At 38.6% G+C, this 15,731-nt stretch overlaps 2 protein-coding genes across 2 annotated transcripts in view; one reads left to right on the forward strand and one right to left on the reverse strand.

Annotated features, from left to right (window-relative positions):
- The window catches only part of LOC135692845 (uncharacterized), a 36,632-nt gene extending 27,167 nt beyond the window's left edge, over nucleotides 1-9,465 (reverse strand). The window contains exon 1 of the mRNA XM_065211166.2: nucleotides 9,242-9,465. The gene's annotated coding sequence lies outside the window, so the exon portion shown is untranslated. The remainder of the gene's footprint in view (nucleotides 1-9,241) is intronic.
- Nucleotides 1-14,970, forward strand: part of LOC135692839 (uncharacterized) — a 31,165-nt gene extending 16,195 nt beyond the window's left edge. The window contains exons 14-20 of the mRNA XM_065211159.2: nucleotides 2,572-2,624; nucleotides 2,734-2,847; nucleotides 5,138-5,243; nucleotides 11,572-11,631; nucleotides 11,889-11,976; nucleotides 13,046-13,110; nucleotides 13,889-14,970. Coding sequence (XP_065067231.2) covers nucleotides 2,572-2,624; nucleotides 2,734-2,847; nucleotides 5,138-5,243; nucleotides 11,572-11,631; nucleotides 11,889-11,976; nucleotides 13,046-13,110; nucleotides 13,889-14,527 — 1,125 coding nt within the window. The 3' untranslated portion in view covers nucleotides 14,528-14,970. The remainder of the gene's footprint in view (nucleotides 1-2,571; nucleotides 2,625-2,733; nucleotides 2,848-5,137; nucleotides 5,244-11,571; nucleotides 11,632-11,888; nucleotides 11,977-13,045; nucleotides 13,111-13,888) is intronic.
- Nucleotides 14,971-15,731: the final 761 nt, after the last annotated feature.

A 15,731-nucleotide genomic window follows, 5' to 3' on the forward strand; every position in this document is an offset into this window, starting at 1 on the left:
GCAGTCGGTTCTGAAACTGGGCGGAATGCATGAAGGGAGGGCCCATTAGCAACTGTCTTAATAGTCAATGATTGTCCGGGTAGTATTGTGTACTTGTTCGGTGTTATGAAAGCAATGTTATCTTGAAGAGAAGGCTGAGAAGATACCAATACCATGGATTGATCTAGATGAAGGAGTTTCTTGGAGTTGTCAATGCCCCATTTGGTAAATTTATTTAGAAAACTCAAACCGAGAATGCAAGAATAAGGCAATGCATCAATAATCATAAATTCAACAATGTGAGATACAGCAGGATGCCCTACTACAAGAGGGGCTTTAATCACACCAAAGGGTTTCATTATTTGTCCATTTGCATCAAGCAAACCTGGGCCAGTATAACCCTGTAATGGTAGGTTTTGCAAGTAAGGACTGCCAGTGAAACATCTTTTGGCAAGACAGCATACGGTGGCACCAGAATCAAGCATCATTGGAATTTGTTGTCCATGTAATGTTCCTGTTAGCCAAAGCAAATTAGGTTCTCTCTGCAGAAAAGATTGTGATTCTTCTTTTTGGGGGGTCAATGAAGCATTGTCGGCTTTCCCAGTATGACCCTTTACTGGGGGCCCCAAAAGTTTCCCGACTGTTGAGGAAGATTAGCTTGCTGCTTGTAAGCTAGGCAATCACGTTTGATATGATTTAAGCCGTGGCAAAAATAGCACTGAATAGGTTGCCGTCCGTCTGGCCTTGCGTTTCGAGGCTGAAAATCCCTGCCAAAATTGCGTTGAAAACCATTGCGTGATTGCCTACGGTTGCTCTGCGGGGCAGAAAAAACAGGGGTACCATGCTGATGTTGAAGTTGCTGTGAGGGCCTAAACGGAAGTTGACGGTTGAGTGCATTGATTTGGTCTTGTTGTTCATCAAGCTTCCGCATTGTGAGTTGACTTTGTTGCTCAAATTTGGTGGACAAGGCAAGAATGGCGTCCAGTGTTGTATCAGATGGATTTGCAGCAGTTAAAACAGCATCAGAAGGCCCAGGGACAATAGCACCGTTGATTGTCGCAGATGGTAAGGAAAGATGAACTGATGCATCGCGGCAAGCCTTGAGCAAATCTTGATGGGTAATTTTGTCATCATACGGGTTGGTGCAAAAGATGAATATATTTCTGCGAAGTGTATCAGAAATCCCTTGTAAAAACTTGCGTTTCACCGCATGGTTTATAATGTCAGTTTTGGCTTTTGGATTGGCGGCTCTGAATAACTGTAAAAGGTGGGTCATGAATTCTTCTTCACTTTCATCGATCTTTTGAATGCAGCGTTCGAATGCAGTCATGTGAGCTTCGCGATCGGTTTCTGAATCGAAAACCGCGGCGAGTTGTTCCTTAAGCTCGCTGTATTTCTGGGGACTGCCTTTCTCATCTTCAAATTGATCCAAGATGGCTTTAGCACGGCCATCAACACAAAGCATTAGAATTTGGCCAACCACGAGGTCGTCAGATTTCTCGGCAATAACACAACATCTGTCGAAGTTACGAAGCCATTGGTGCAAATTTATGTCCCCGTCGCCGGTGAACTTCTCAAGTTTTGAAAAAATTATGTTAAAGGATGACATTGTAAAATGATGTGGGTCAAAACGCTCCTGTCACCAGTGTAATAAACCAAATATTGAGACGTAAAATGACTTCAAAATATATTTATCTTCATCATAATCGTACATACAAAAAACTGACTTACAACACGTGCTAACTGGAATAGAGGCTAGATATGATTTATGCACATATTTTAATACTATTGTCCACAGGGGATAACATCGGTTCCAAACGAAGTAAAGTACCCCCTACTTTACAAATATTTAAGAAAAAAATCTCAGCATTTACATCGTTTAATTGTACCTGTAATCTTTGCAAGAAAAACGTATGCAACATCGGTTATATTTGATTTACATTATATTTAGCGTTGGTAATTTAAATTAGTTGGTTTTAATTAGCTTGAGTATGCATAGCTAGAAATTGTACAAACTTTAAAAAAAGAAAGAAAAAAAGAGAGCCTGTCTTTTCGGAAACAGTTATTTTTTTAAAGCAACACGTGTAGTTCTCCAAGATACGTAGTTTTGCTTTAACCCAGGTTATTCACTGGAAGATGGACAGTTGTTCCTAGCAACTTTAGAATTTTTAAATGAAGGCGTCACAAAAATCTTCTTTTAGAAGTTCTGTAGTTTTATCCTACAACCTGGAAGAGCATCGTGAAATAACGCAAAATTTGTTACGAATTGGCTGAGATTTGTTCACATGTACATTGGCTCTCTCCCCCTCAAACTCCTGTAATTTCGTCTCTGTTCATAACTCGATTAACAGAGCCAAGGCTACATTGATCCGCTAGCATATCTCAAATCTTTTATTGGCTTCAACTCATCCGGTTTTGACTCATTGAACTGATTTTGCATATTATGAAGTACTGCATAGATTTCTTTTATGTTATGTGGTCAAAATTCAAAGTTTTAAAAATGATTTCTTTTATGAATTCACACTTGAGAACTCTATTGAGCCTCATAAAAACATTTTTGCAAGTTCCTAACAACTTTATTTTTATCTTCAGGATTGCTACCTGCGCTTTTGCAGTCAAGAATTTACCCTCAATAAATTTGATCCGTAAGTGTATTATCTTTTCAAACCTCTAAGTTCGCTCGTAGAATTCGCATACATTTTTTTTGTGAATACAACCCCAGTTACATAATATTTATTATTTCCAAATACACAGGGAATACCATCTTGCAAATAACTCCATTCAAAAAGATTATTCAAATGGACGCAGATCGAAATTTCTACCAGATGACAATATGTGGACAAAGGACCAATACATCCAATATTTGCGGTAAGCAATTACTTATTCTTAAATAAAAACAGCAAAGGTAAGCTTTCTTTTGCCGTGTACATACTCTCGAGCCCTGAAATGTTCTTGTGTTATTGCCCAACCCTTTGAATAGAGTAGCCCCAAGGGGTATTTTAGCTCGTGCGTTAAAAAGTTGTTTACGACAGTTTTTCAGATCTTCGAAGTTGAGTGTTTTGAAAAGCAGACGCGTTGTTTATGATGTCTCTTTTGGCTAGGCCCATGTTTAGGAAAACATAACTAGCCCGGAATAAACGTATCCCCTTCGCTTATTAATTTTTCCAAAACCTATCCAACAATGGCATCCTTATAGGCAGGGGCGCAGTGGCTGGGGGGGCAGGGGGGGCAGCCGCCCCCCCTGGCAAAAATTTTGTCGGATTGTCGGAAAATCCAACGTTTGTCGGAAAATTTGAAATATTAGACAAAATGTAAGGTTTTCATCGATCCTGTCTAAAAGGTCGCATATTTTTTTAAACCTGTCGTAAAATAGTGCATGATCAACCCTTCTTACTTATTTTCATTAGAGTATTTTTCGGAATCATCGCATTGCTGAAATTTGTAAAGAAAATTAACGCTCTGGTCTCAGTTATTTTATAAACTCCCATTTCCGACAGTTAAAATTCAACTCAGTTCATTTCGAAATGAATTCGCTGGTGTTGTAGAAGACGCAAAAAGTTATTATTTTCGCCATGACTTAGAAGAGGAAAATTTTGTCGAGCGACGAATACGCAGAAAGAAAAAGATGCCAGGGGAAAATTGCATGGATGAATTAGAAGGAAATAGGGAATCCGTATATCATCGTGATAGTAGATACAGCTATCAGCTCAATGAATACAAGATTCACGTCTCATAAGGCAATTTTGACACATTTTGCCTTGCTCAACCCTGAATGTTTTCAAAAAACAATTGAAAGGCAGTTGTGTGCAGTGTAATCAAAAAAGTTTGCGAAGAATTACGGCCTGGATGACGAAAAATTAAGAGATGAGTACAGCTCTTACGCCAATAATTACCGTAAATTTTGGAAAGTAAGAGAAAAGAGCAACCCTCTCCCGGCTGCAGGAGAAAGAGAAAACTTTTCAGTTCCATTCAGTTCTTGAGTTGATGATAAGTATAACCTGCAAAGTGCCTTTCCACAGCTGGTCCTTCTTTACAAGATTCTCGTCACTTTGCCAATAGGTTCAACAAACTATGAAAGAGCTTTTTCAAAGCTGAGGATTGTAAAAAAATCGGCTACGGTCAACGATGGGACAAGACCGCCTTTCCTCTCTGATAACAATCAACGTCGAAAGTGATATTTTACAGTCGATAGACTTTGGTGACATCATCGATTTGTATGCTGCCACACCTCTTTTGAGAAAGATGCTGCTTGAGTAACAGTTTATATAAATTCAGTTAAAAGAAAACTATTCTTTTGGACGCGTTATATCTATTTAAGGTTTAGCATAAGTAAATGCAAAGTAATTATGATGCGACTTAAAACTTGCCAAAAACTTTTTGCTATAAACAGCTATAAACACTAACGTGACGGTTTATTGTCTAGTATAGCGAGAAGACTTGTAGGGTGTAAATTTATAACTAGTTGCAGTTTTGTTTATAGCGATTTATATTTGGTAAGTTTTGTTAGAATAAAGGCTATTGTTGAACTTGAAGGTGTATAACGAACGATCCATTCGTTAACGATTTCCAGATCCATTCGTGATATTGTAGTATCAAGTGTTGCAGTGTATGCAGCAAGGGTAATCTTCAAGGAATGTATTGAGAAAAAATTTGTCGGAAAAATCATAGTTTTATCGGAAAATTTTCAGCTTTGCCCCCCCAAAAAGGTAACTCCCACTGCGCCCCTGCTTATAGGTCAGAAAAACTCCAATAGGCATCTCCAATAAACAAATTTAAATCTATTTATTACCTATAAACATACGGTATATCCTCGAATTGGCCCCCACCAAAGAACTGCAAATTGTCAATAGCCCCCCTCGAAAAAGCCCCCCCTCTCGAATAAGCCCCACCCTAGAACTACAAATTATCAATAGCCCCTCCTCGAATAAGCCCTCGCTGCTATCGTAAATCCTCGAGTGACCTTATGCTTGCCATGACGCAAGTAAAAATAGGTGCACCTTTTAAAAATAAAGAGACTCCATTTTAAAAAACCAAACTCCATTTTCTAGTATTACCATTTCTAACAACTAACATCCTTTTCTAACATCGAGCAAAAAGTGAAAACTGATGGATGAGATATCAACCTTGATAGCTAAGTGTTTTGAAATCTTTTAAACAGGGAGCACGGTTATGGAGACCTTTGGGATGACGTCATTTACCCTACAATGAAGCAGTCCATAATCTACACGTTAGAATCCTGTCAAGATTCCTTGGAGTATAGAAAAGTAAGTATGTTTGATTTCATAACACCAACTATAACTAGATTCATACTAGATAACATGAAAAAGATGAAATAGCCATGTTATAAAGGGAATTCATGGCCCTTCGCCTTTTCAGTACCATATAATTTTAATGATTTTTAACCATCTCTTTCCACTCTGTGACCTCTCGACTTTGAAGTTCAAGTCACAGCCCCTGGCTCATGGGCGGCCATTGGTCGACCAAACAAGCAGAGAACCACAACAAAATCTAGCAGAATAATTAAAATCTAAACATTTACTTTTAGCCAAAGCTATTCATGGGAAGCCTGTGCTTCATTCAGGGGTCTGGAACCCAGGCTATTAATAGCCTATCATCTATCAACAAATGACTGATAGCCCCGCAAGATTTTTTCTTTCTGGAGGATGTCTTGCCAGAAAGGGGACTTAAGATTGACTTAGAACAAAAATATTCCAGCTTGCAAGGGATATAGGGAAATAGAAAATTGTCCAAATCTTTCGATGTTTAGAGAGGGCTCTCCCTGTTCTAAGAATTCTCAAAGGAGATGGTTTTCTCCATGCTTGTTACACAGGGGTGTGACTGAACTTAATGGAATGTTTAAACATTGAAGTTTTATCAGCCCTGACAGAGTTGTACCAAGGACATACTAGGGGGCGCCAAATGGGTAACATGTAGACAATTTTGAGCCACTACACCACTGCTTCTCATTCTACTAGTTCACAAAGTAAGAGCTAGTGTTGGCCCCTATGACTGCAAGCTTGCCCCCGGCTTTTAAGGTCTTAAGGGTAAATTCACCGCTGACTGGCCTGCTTACAAGTACTCTCGTCTCAGTATCTCCGAGCGGCAAATCAATTTTTTAAAATCACGTACTCTCTCAAAAATAATCACAAATCGATCACATTAATCACAAAAAGACACATTTATCACAATAAATCACCAGTCACATTAATTAAAACTGTGAGAATCTTTGGCCACTTTGAATACCTATTTTATGGAAAACTCTTTTAGATATTCTGCGATAGAGGCAAAATGAAGGCCTCGTTTTCATGTCGATGTTACTGATAGGAAACCAAAAACAGTTTTCGAAAAACTTGTCTGAAGATTCCGTGAAAAAACATTTAAGCTTTTTGGAACTGGTTCTTTCGTTTTCTGAAAGTGACGAAGAATGTATTTAGGAAATAGATACAAAGAGGTCCTGCTCATTTCTATGGTCCTGCTCCTCAGATTGACCAGGACTTCTTCTTGTTCTAGTCTATTGTGAAGCAGGACCAAATTTACAAAAGCCCATTGTGAATCAGGACGAAACATAGGGTATCATACTTATGAGCAGAACCAAAATACAGGGTTGCCGTAGTAACGAGCAGGACCTCGAGATAAGCGCGGGATGCCTGTGTCAGCTGGCGAAACAAGAGGACTTCAGAAGGAATACTTTTATTGTTTCCAGGAAATCTATCTTTAGAAATTCTTGATCCAGCAGGACCTTTGGCTTCGCCACTGAGCACGGTTCGTTAGCTGATAAACTCCCCGTATAATCTGCTTTGTTTTGTTAACACGAGAGAAAATGTGTCAATTAAAAATCCAACCATTGCGTTATAATTATTAAAAAGAAATCTTATAAATATTGTCTAGGATCTTCCTTATCGATGTTGTAAATATTTTAGACGCATTTTCTGGCCAACCTTAGAATGTTATATCTCATAATTTTTCTCGCCCCCAGGGCTTTCACTAAACCGTTTAAAATTAAACGGCGTCTAAAATAATTTTGGGGGCGTGATTTAATTTCAAGTACTGTGAAAGTGTGATTTGCAATTATTCTTTGCGGGATTGTGTGATTCAGCATGGATACCTGTTGCAGAGCATGGTAGTTCTCAACAAGATCTTGTCTGTTCAAGACCAAATAGAAATGTGTGCAGGTGTGCAAGATTGCTGACAAGGTGTACTATGTGTCCACACTATTCAGTTAAATGTAATCCCTGCTATTCATATTTTTTTAATATTCTCAACCACCTTAATCTCCTTGAATTTAGGCAAAACTTTAACAGGGTAGCAACAATGGTGTGGGGTTTATGTGTGAGTCTTGTGGGGATCTCAGTCAGTCAATTTTAGAACAAATCGGTCAACAGAATGAGCTTAATTGTTCTCCCTTTCCTCATAGATTCTTGTTAACTACAAATAATTTTGTAAAAGCAGGATCACATAGGATTTTATTATTCGAAGTTTAACGCTTGAAAACTTGCGCTTTTACCCCCAGTTTCAAGCAAGCTTAAATATACAAGTTCACATTCACAATTCTTTTTACTGGCCTCCCATGAAAATCTAGTTTTTTGCAGACATTAACCAAGAAAGTATAGGCAGATCCAGAATATTGCGAATGATGCTTGAGCACAAGCCAGATTATGTAGATTCCTGAAACAATTTTTTTAATTTAGAACTTTCTGTTTCTTGTTAGCAATGGGCAATTCCTCCCTTGACCCTAGCCTTTGCTTAGAAAACTGACATAAAACTCAGGCTGGAGTTTCCAGAGAACTGGATGAAATTATCATCAATTAGCATGGTCATGATTTCAAGAAATCAAATCAAAATTGATTCCAGGGATATATCATTGAGATATAAAATGATTCCAGGGCTATTCTATGGCAATCTATAGAGTGAGGTCCTTAAAAAATTTCCTGGTGGAGTACCCCCACACCCCCCTCTTTCATTCCTGATGAACCTCAGGTATTTCTTGGGTCCACCCTTGAGAAAAAGGATCTCATTTTCTTATACCTGGAAAGTCAAATAAAACGTATAATTTTGTTGATAAAACAGAAATAAACCAATGTTTTGATAAATATTCAACCATTCAGCATTAAAACCGGGGTAGCGCCTGGGGGTAGCGCCTGGGGGTAGCGCCTGGGGGTAGCGCCTGGAACGACTTATAATAAACTCAAGTCTACAGCGTGGTTTGAGGTGGGTTTTGCATTTTTGCAAAAATTCCGCTACTTACGACGCAAAATAAAATCATAACAAAGTGCAAAGACCGACTGCAGACTATGAAAAACAGTGCAGCAGGTATCGACAAAGTGAATTAATGTCTGTCTGGGCCAAAATCCCGAGATTTAAAAAAGTTATTAAAGGAATAATGAAGAGCGGTTTTGAGAAAATCGAGATTTTGCCAACATTCGGGCCGTTAAAAATCTTCTAGAAATACTTTAAACCTATTGTAAACTATAAATAAACAGTGTAGCAGACCATTCTCAATTGTATTAACTTTAAATAACATTTTTATTATTTTTCTGTGAAAAGTTATTAAAGGAAAGCCGGAGGGCTGTTTTCACAAATTGCACATTTTTGTCTAAGTTTCGGAGACTTTCCTGGACATTACCTGGAATTTTTATTTAGCTACGAAAATATGAAAAAACAGTAGAACTATGGTATATGTCATGTTTAGAAATCAAATTAGTTAGTCAATAGTTATTAAAGGAAAACTGGAGGGCAGTTTGCCTGCGAATTGTCAGAGCGAATAGTCTGAATCGTCAGGCCTAGATAAATCAATAAAATAAACTGCACAAAGTGAAGTATCTATTTGCAAACATGAGAAACTTCCTCCTTCAAGTAAATTCTTTTGCTAATCGTTAGGTTAACTGATTAAATTTGACACTTTCGTTTACATTGTGTTATATTGCTCTTTCGATTCAGAAATTGTTTGCTACTTTGATTGTTGAAATTTAATGAATGAACTCGTAGTATTTTAAAAGATCGAAAAAGGTAATCAACAACGGATGAAACTACAACGTTTGATAACACATAAAACCACATCGATCGTACCGAAAGCAAGTTACTCCCTATATTTATAAAATGCCTTTTATAGGCTAGGCCTCTTGCTGATTAATTATGAACTACCGGTTCCAATACAGGACCTGGGATGCCTTACTCACTATTCCGTCGATCCTCCGGTTTAACTATCTTTAAAATTCAAAATTTGAACCAATAAAGAACTTACCCAGTTCGAATTTCCACTCACCTGGGTTTATATTATGCTGCTTACTACCATGTGACCAAGAATGGACGTCCTGGATTGCCAGGCTGGAAACTTTGTTTCTTGCGCAGGCAAGCTCACGCGCCTGACTGCGCGACTGCGCGCCTGAAATCACACACTTTTAAGAAATCTGTATTGTTATTAATGTGAAATGTATTCAAATAAGTAGGTACTTTGCGCGGCCAAAATGCCAAAGAGCGCGGATGGAAAATTTGAATGCGCGGGCAATGTATCGCGGGCGCGCAACAAAGTTTCCATTCTTGCTGGATTGTGAATAACAAGCAAGGGAGCTAAGCTAATGCGCATGATTAATCAACAACAACTAAAAGTTGTAGGGGGAGATTCCAAGGGTGGGGGGTTTTATAAAAATGTTAACTTCTAGGGTGAAAGCTAGTTCGAGACAGGCACCATTGAACGGGAGCCATAGCCCCCGCGTTTTGTCGAAAACGTCAAGAAATAGACCACCAGTTAAGACTCTATTATTCTGTCTTAGCCTCCCCTGACTTTTACCAACGCTCTGTGGTGCCTGCCAGTGGCGAAGCCAAAGGCACTGCAAAGATAAGATTTACTGTAAACAATAATAAAATTTCTTCTTTGCAAAAAGGAAGTTTCAAATTCTATTTGATAAACAGTCCCCAGTTCCGCCAGCTGATACATACAGGTATCCCGCGCTAATCTCGAGGTCCCGTTCTTTACTACGGCAACCCTGTATTTTCGTCCTGCTAACTATGATACCCTATGTTTGGTTCTGCTTCACAATGGGCTTTTGTAAATTTAGTCTTGCTTCACAATAGACTAGAACAAAGAGCAGTCCTGTTCAATCTCGGGAGCAGGACTTCGTCAGAATGGTCATCATAATATGTCATTAGCAGTAGTGATTTGATTGGTCGAGGGTTCATCTTCGTAGGTCAAAAAGCATTGTTTTGAGAACCTTTGGTCCTGTTGTTTCTTAGAGCAGGACTGCGAGAATTGCCCTGTGCATTTTCGTTCTGTTTAGAGACACTGAGACAAGAGGCCAGTTCAAGTATTATGGCAAGGCGGTGAGATGTGGATTTCCTGCTTGCTTGAGCGATACCAATGTTATTATTATTGACAGCAATACTTGCCTCAGTTGAGCTGCATAAATTCTATTTGTAACAACATAGAGGCCAAAGTTCGCGAGAAAAGGCACGGTATATCATGGTGGCTTAAATAAGTAAGATTTCCTTAGACCTGGACAAGGACGATGAAAGCATAGTTAAATTTACTGTTTAATTTAATTTCAGCGAAATTTGTATTTTTAAGAGATTAACGAGCGACTGGTGTTGTGTGATTGATTGCTATGTTGAATACCAATGAGCTGAACGCTGAACTGCTAGTATGAAAGTGTATTTTTCTACCTGAATTGTTTACTCGTCTAATGGTTTGACTAATGAATTTATTTTCATTGATAATGCGACACATTATTCAAGTGTACCTCTCTTTATCAGCTGCAGAATGAGTGTTCTGCGGAATATGTGAACTTGCCTCTGCAGACTTCAAACTCTGTTGTTTATTAAATATATTTTAATAAAGTATCTAGATTTGTCAGATTGATAAGACCAAAATCTAGAATAGGCTTATTAGACTATTTCAACTAACACACCTTGACATTCCAAAAGCCAGAACTACCAATAATGGTATCAGATCATTAGGTTTTCAACGGGCTAAAATCTGGAATTCACTCCCGGAATCAATAAAGACAGCAGAAAATACTAGACAATTTAAGAATTTGATCAAAACTTGGTTCCTTGAAAACAAGTGCGCGTGCTCGTTCTGCAGTAAATGAACTCTCTTATGCAATTCTTGAAATTGCTTCATGTTAGTCTTAATTAGTGTATATTCACTATTGTAAAACTAACATTAAATAATCTACAATACAATACAATACAATACAATACAATACAATACAATACAATACAATACAATACAATACAATACAATACAATACAATACAATATATGATATGCAACTTCAAATGTCACCCCTGCCCCCTTTTATTGTCAAATTTAGTTATCACCAATTTAACTTTTACTTCCACTGTAGAGGATTACTACAATTTAATATAGATTTGTTTGAAAAGTAAGCACCCTAAAGACTGACTGGGGACAAAAGACCTCAGCTTGCAAGGGACGTTTGGATGCGAAATATTTTCCATTTCATTCGATTTTTCGTAGGGATGCTCCCGGTCAGGAAAATTTCTTGCCGAGGACTGCTTTCCCGGGTTTGTTACACAGGGCTGCATCGGTCGCGATTATTGTAAATCCCCAATTCAATTATCAACTTTTTACTTTCAGAATTCTTTCGAGCTGTTTGGTGCTGATTTTATGCTAAGCGAAGACTTAAAGCCGTGGCTTGTAAGTATAAACATGAAATACGTTCCATTTATAGCCTCAATCGTTGTTTATAACTCAAGAACATCCAAAACTAGTTGAAGTTAAGTTGAACTAACTTGAACATTTTCACTCTCTCATTATCCCTACTCGTTCCCCCCCCTTTCCTATGCCCTTTCACCTCTTAGCCTTTACTCTGTTGAGCAGGGTGTCACCCCGTGTGTATGCTTCCTCCCTCCGTTATAGATGCCTTCCATGTTGAAACTTTCTTCGTATTTTAGATTGAAATTAACTGTAGTCCTGCGATGGGTCCAAGTACGGCTATCACCGAGAAACTCTGTGCTGAAGTTATCGAAGACACGCTGAAAGGTTTGTTAACAACAATGGCACTTGCAATCAGTGGTGGTTTTAAGGGGGATCCAGGGGGCCATGGCGCAAGACCCCGTGGTAGCCAAAAGGGGCCCCACATCAAAGAAAAAAGATAGGAATTGTAAAGAACAAGGGCCCCGCAGATGTTTTTGGCCCCGGCCCCCGAAGTCCCTAAAACCGCTGCTGCTTGCAATGAGTCTGTTTTTTATGGCTTATCGATGTTTCCAATGTTTTATTACATTTTTGAATCACTTTCCAAACTTAACGATTCTTGTGAGTTTTTTGCCGTTTACCCCTTTATAGTTAGCTTATGTATCGTAAATCCTCGAATGAGCCCCCGGTGGGCCAATTTGGGAAACTGTAGATGCTGAAAATCGTCTTGCAACAGTTTACTTTGAAAGCAAACTTTCTTTAACTTTTTACGTTTTGGAGTTGAATTTGAAAATTGATGTTGACCACGCAAACACTTTGCAAAGATGCTTCGTTTTCTCCAGTTTTGCATTTTACGTTGATTGATTACGTTGATTTGCATTCTTCATGGACTGAAATCGTGTCTTGTAAAAATTGGCATGTTAAGGGTGGGACTTATTTGAGAGGAGGGGGCCTATACGTGTCGGCCATTCGATGATTTACCGTATGAGTAGTCTGTAGTTCGTTCAATGTTGTTGCTGATGTTTTGCTGTTGATGTTGTAAGATTTAATGCATAGACCAGCCTTTAAGCACTCGTGACTTCCCTGAGTGAAAAAAGATTCAAAAAATATGCTCATCAAAGAGGCTTTATTTTTGTTAGCAAAATGATAATAATGCATTTGGATATCAGCAATTCAGGCAACGCCTCAACCTCACTAAACGGTACTTTTTCGAAGAGAATTTTGGCCAAAAAGACACGTTGTTAGTTCTTTCTTAAATGTAGACCTTGTTCTGCCATTTTCCACAAATCTGTTCTGGATTAAACAACTGCAAGAAATAGCTAAACCCCGATCTGAAAAGTCCCCTGGCTTTGCTCTCCTCGTAGTTGGTGCCAAGTATAATATTTCACAATAAATATTTATGATTTTCTGCTTACAGTTGTTTTGGATCGACGGGAAAACAAATCTTGCGACACTGGCAAATTCGAGCTAGCATTCAAACAGGTATTTACAGCATAGTTAAAATATTGTATTTCACACTCACAATTAAATGAACATAGTTTAAAAGCCCACTGATCAGGCCAGGGCTTCAATAACTAATTACCTTCCAGCAAGATAAATGGATGTATCTTGAAATTCGAAAACTTAGAAAGGGAAGTTTTCTTTCATAAATTTAAAATTAAAACTGCGCCGATTCATCAGAAGAAGGCTTACATGGGAGATATTTTGTTCGAATTTCATGGTTTGTTTTGAAGAGGGTTCTCGATCCATTTCTCCTAGCAATATTTGCTGTATACCCCCGAAGCACGCAGAAACTCAAAGTTTTGCCTTTCGGTACCTGTGGAAATGGATTGAATAAGCGGACTTAAGATAAAACTATCAGAAATAACTGCTTTTTAAATTATCTAGCGTTATACATTCATTTTTCATGAGTTGGTCGTTGACTACGCCTCCTTTTTCTCTATATTGAGTTCAAATGGTCGTGAAATTTCTTTCAAGGGATTCCCTAGCGTTCTAATGCTTTACAACGGAAATGCACTGATATTCTCTGTGTCTAAAGTGTTTTTGCTAACCAGCCAATCATGTGAATTGGTTTTCAGGGAATTTCTGAGTGATTAAATTTTTCTCAAATTTCAGTTTTTGTTTTTTTGGCTTCTAGTACTGGAATTTATTATTTGTTTCTAATTGCCCAGTACTCGTTTCTTATAGAGCTTCTTATGAAATAATATGAGTGTACTATTTCGAAGTGTGACCTTACAGGTCGATTCTTATATGATTTTAGCAATACATTCCGATCCCTGTTTACACTGGAAGTAATCTCACAGTGGAAGGAGAAGGGTGCAAGAAGCCCTCACAGCCGTCAACTTCTCCTCAACATAGTGTCCCAAAAACCTTGCGCCTTACCAAATTTAAGGAAGTCAAAGAGGCTAAAGAAGCTAAAGACTTGGTACCTAAATCCGAGAAGACCACTTCGGCGGTTTTATCCTCAGTTGTTATAAAGTGTGGGGACAAAATACCGCAGTCTAGTGCCCCAGCTTTATCAAATGAACATTCAGCATGTGACAATATGTTACAGAAAGAGATAAAGAAACTAATTTTAGGCGGCAAAGAACCTAGCAACTCTTGGGGTGGCTGTTTGTGCGGCAAAGGCGAGAAATGCGCAGTGGTATCCGGCTACCATGTTACTAACGCCTCGCTTGACGTTAGCATACCAGGTGTACCTACTTCGGGTAAAGGGCAGCCTCAAACTGGTACAGAGGATGGTCAGGTGCCTGCAAGACTTTCTAAACAGGCCCTAAAATTAGCACAAATGCACCGCAAGGCGAAGAAGAAAAAGACGTATGCTACTCTGAAGTACCATCGATCTAACGATGGGCCTGGGTTGTCTATCAGTCCAGGCAATGGTGTGACGCAAATGTGACAACATAAATGCTTAGAAGCATTAACGCATATTCATTTAACATTGACTCGATTCGTAGGAATGGGCTTCTATCCAATGCTTAGCAAATTTAAAGACCCTGATTGTAAGTACTACATGTTTCAAAGATATCCAACTTGACCATCCAACTGTCTTTAGCTTATCATAGCGAACCCCGCGTGCATATCATAAAACTTGACTCTATAGAAGAAAAATCTAGCTGTTTCACCGACAAGTCATCATTTTTTAGTATTTTGTAAATAAACACCCAATATGAATTTAAAAAATATTGTTTAAAATTGTGGTATTGTGTTTCCAGCATAATTAATATTTTAATGTGTAAAAATTTTTTAACCCTTGGTACGCTAAATATAAAGAGGTATTTCTAAGACTTAAATTTTAAATATAATATTGATAATGTTTATAATAAAATAGAGATTTTCATATTTGACCGAGTTTTTCTTCGTGCGTGTTGCATTAAGGTCATAGATGTCACGCAAAAGTTTACACGAAGGCAAAATCAAAACACGACAGCAACACAAACCTTGCGGTTTCACGGCCTCGACCCTTTTTCTGCGTGCTGCCTACGGGTCGGGAAAGGGTTTTGTGCTGGTTGCAGCTTCAGCCTAAGAAGCGTCTTGCGTCTTAGGATGTGGACACAAAGAAAGTTTGGACCATCGCAACTGCTTGTTCTGTGAATCATAGTGGAAACCATAAGAACTTATAATACAGTTACTTCTAACACAGACTTGTGAATAGAGATGCTTCCTTTTTACTAATACACGAGTGTCGCGCTTTTTGTGCCACGACACGTTTACCATCGCAGAGAAACACGGAGATACCTTTCGCAGAAACAGACTGCTGGAGGAACCTTGCATAGCGTTTATCTCAATAGAGCTCGGACAATTTCGTTCGTAGTGAATACAACAACAATTTTCTAAGGAAAAAAGTACGCTTACCAGGGAGTTTCGACTAGGCCTTGTAGCTTGTCTCTTCAAGATGCCTATTGTCATGAACACAAGCATGCCATTATCACAGCATGTAATCTTTATTCTGTGCCTCATGTTGTCATATTTGCAATGTTTTGCGGCTTGCACTGCCAATGCACAAGGGAAACGAGTGCATGCCAATTTCTGAGCATTTAACAAAGGCAAATATTGATTAGGTTGAAGCGTCTAGGGACATTTGTGTATGGTACAGGGCACGC

This window comes from Rhopilema esculentum, chromosome 3, assembly GCF_057945365.1.
Source record: "Rhopilema esculentum isolate cy_ngs chromosome 3, ASM5794536v1, whole genome shotgun sequence".
Lineage (NCBI taxonomy): Eukaryota > Metazoa > Cnidaria > Scyphozoa > Rhizostomeae > Rhizostomatidae > Rhopilema > Rhopilema esculentum.